Genomic DNA, 2935 nt, shown 5'->3' with positions numbered 1-2935 from the left:
ATTAAAGGGGTGGGTTTTTTTTAGAAAATTTCTATGATTATTTATTGAAACTGGTTATTGGTTTAGAAGAATGGTTATTATTTAGTTGAAACTGTGAACTGTTAATTACATAAAGGAATATGTTTTAGTGAAACGGATATTTCTATTTACAATATATATGAACATGTTTGAACTTTGCTAACACATCGTTCAATATGACATTTTTTTGTGTGGGTTCAGATCAAATAAGACAGCTGAAAAGTCAGTCTATATGTGTCCATGTTCGTCTTAGACAAGATTCAATTTGATAGAATTTCTTGGTGAGATGAACCCGTTGATATACAGAACAATGAAATATTAACTAGAGCGCAATATAACTAATAGCCGTTAGCAATCGTGTCAATATTTCTAATTTGGTGGAGACTTTCAAATGTAATATATGCTCTGGCCTAATGTAATTAAGTACGTATATATTTCTGAAATCCCAGCTCTTTGACACACAAAAACTATCATATACAGCAGTAAAACTATTGCACATTAAAACAAATATAAAAAGTTTTTAAACAGCTACAATGTACATTTAACCTAACCCAATGCTTATTTTATGTAGAATTATACTGTTTATGAGGGTAGCAAGATATTGTGTTAGACAGAATCGATGGTGTGAAATAAAATTTACCATTTATAAAATATTAAATGTAATAAAAGATATCTATTGACTCATGTTTCAGTCCGAATCTTTTATAAACCTTAATCAATATGTTTATATTAATGCATTTATGTTCCAAACAGTAAAATGTGATGCGCAAAATAAATTAAATTGAACTTTGCATAAATATATTGAACACATTGCATATCCATATTTAATTTAAAACTATTTTTCCTCTGTGTTTCATGATAGATATGCAATCGATCTAACTGCCAGAATACAGTCAGATTCGCTTTAAGATCGGTCGTTCTCTTGATGCCGTTTTTTGGACTATGAAGTATGAGGTACGTCAGTTTCCTGTTCAGTGAATTGTCCAGGGAACTCTAATGCAAAGCCAGACATTTTAGAAATCTTTTAAAAAGATGATATAATACCGTATTAATGCTCCATCATTTGTTTGTTTGTTGTTGTTTTAATTATTATTTTGTTTGAAAGCTAGTTTTCGAGCAATCTGCTTTAATAAAAGATTTAAAAAATAGGATAACCATTTTATCTTTTATTTTAAACATGATATTTTTTTTACATATTTGGCTGTTTCAAGAGTGAGGATGTTGATGAAAGGGGAGTAGGTATATTTTGATTTTTGAACTAGTTTTTGATCAGGTGTTTAAATAAAAAAAAATCACAAGCAAGGTCAAAGAAGTAAAATATGAAGAAGGTTAAAATACTATTTCCCAAATACAACTATATCAACATTTCGTCCATTTTTCTCTAAAACAACCATAGTGATCCTTCACTTTCTAATGGCATGTTGCCACGACAATACAGTCGAACCCCGTTGGCTCGATTTCATCGTTGGCTCGAACAAGATTTTAAGGACCCATTTCTTTAAACTGAATGTAGGAATTTCGGCTTGGCTCGAGGCTCAATGCCGGTCCCTGGGAGTTCGAGTCAACGAGGTTTGACTATATTCTTGAACTTACTGAATTACTTCATTAGTTTAATATCACAATTGATAGTATTTAATATCTGCTTAAATAATCTGAATACCTATTGCATTCCTTTAAAAGTTCACAGAAAAGTTTCCTAGAAGACTTATAGACGCATACACGTGATTACGTAACACCAAAATAAATCACATTGTATGTATTGTTAAAATCGCTAAAATATTCAATCAGAAATTTCTAAGAAATAACACAGTCCTGTCGGTGCTGGGAGCGGGCGTGAGACTTTCGAATCTTTGGCTTACTTCCTCGGCGAATAAGACTTCTGGTTCTACTAAACTTGCTCCCATTTTCACTAGTTTTATCGGCACTGACCTTTGCCTGGGATTGCACCTCCAGGGAATGTTCACTCAATCTGCGCGGCATAAAGGGTTCATTTATCTTTGCTCTTGGATTCTTTGCTTTTTCCATTAGTAATTTGAACACTTCTACAATGCATTCACCGTTCTTAGCAGAGACCTCTACGAACGCCCCACAGTTTTCATCATTATAAACCCAGTTTAGTGCGTCAAATTTCTCCACTTGCCTGTTATCCTCAAGGTCAACTTTGTTACCAACAACAACACATGGCAAGTCCTCGTAATTACTTCTAACTTCCTTGATCTCTTCCCACAATCGTTTTACTTCTTCAAACGTTTCGGGCTTAGTCACCGAATATACTAGAACGAAAGCATGTGCTGTTGTTATCGACAGGCGCCTCATTGCTGGAAATACCAACTTCCCAGCGGTGTCCAGAAAATCAACAACCACTTCCGCACCTTGAATAGTGTATTCCCTAGAATACAAGTCTTCTACTGTTTCGAGGTAAGTATCACTGTAGGTGTTGAACAGAAACCTTTTCAAAATGGAGCTTTTCCCGACCCCGCCAGCGCCGAGGAAGACAACTCTGTTTCTTTGGTCTTGTTCACTCATAGTTTTTCCTGGCTATATTAGCATTTGATTGTTTATGTGTTATGCGGAAATTACTTTTTTGCCTGTGACATTTAAAATTAGTACTTATAGGACACTCTCAAATTTTCAAAACAACAAATAAGCTGACTTCATGATAGCCAATAATTGGAAAAAGCTAAATTAAACTGTAATATAAGACCAATTTGTTTGACAGCGCTTCTATTTAAAACTAACCAAAGCATTCGGTATTGATACGACAACTATGAAATATTGCATACAAAGTTCACATGAAGTCACGTTTTCCGTGTTCTTCAATCCGCTTCCTTAGTCGTTTAAAGAAGCATTAGCGCAGTGTAAATAAATTGTAACCAGACATTATTGCGCACTCTGGACTTCATGTTATCCAATTATC

The 2935-nt window shown here is 34.1% G+C and overlaps 1 protein-coding gene across 1 annotated transcript; it reads right to left on the bottom strand.

Moving 5' to 3' along the window:
* Positions 1–1812: 1812 nt before the first annotated feature.
* LOC128245558 (GTP-binding protein Di-Ras2-like) lies at positions 1813–2660 on the bottom strand. The gene has a single exon (XM_052963758.1). It carries the CDS (start codon positions 2542–2544, stop codon positions 1813–1815), a length of 732 nt encoding a protein of 243 aa, XP_052819718.1. The 5' UTR covers positions 2545–2660.
* Positions 2661–2935: the final 275 nt, after the last annotated feature.

This window comes from Mya arenaria, chromosome 2 (assembly GCF_026914265.1).
Source record: "Mya arenaria isolate MELC-2E11 chromosome 2, ASM2691426v1".
NCBI classification, from domain to species: Eukaryota; Metazoa; Mollusca; class Bivalvia; order Myida; family Myidae; genus Mya; species Mya arenaria.
The sequence above is the reverse complement of the archived record's forward strand: the minus strand, read 5'-3'. Positions and strand labels throughout refer to the sequence as shown.

Bases quoted from the DNA above. Each gene is read 5' to 3' on its own strand.
- LOC128245558 (XM_052963758.1), bottom strand. From the start codon at position 2,544: ATGAGTGAACAAGACCAAAGAAACAGAGTTGTCTTCCTCGGCGCTGGC.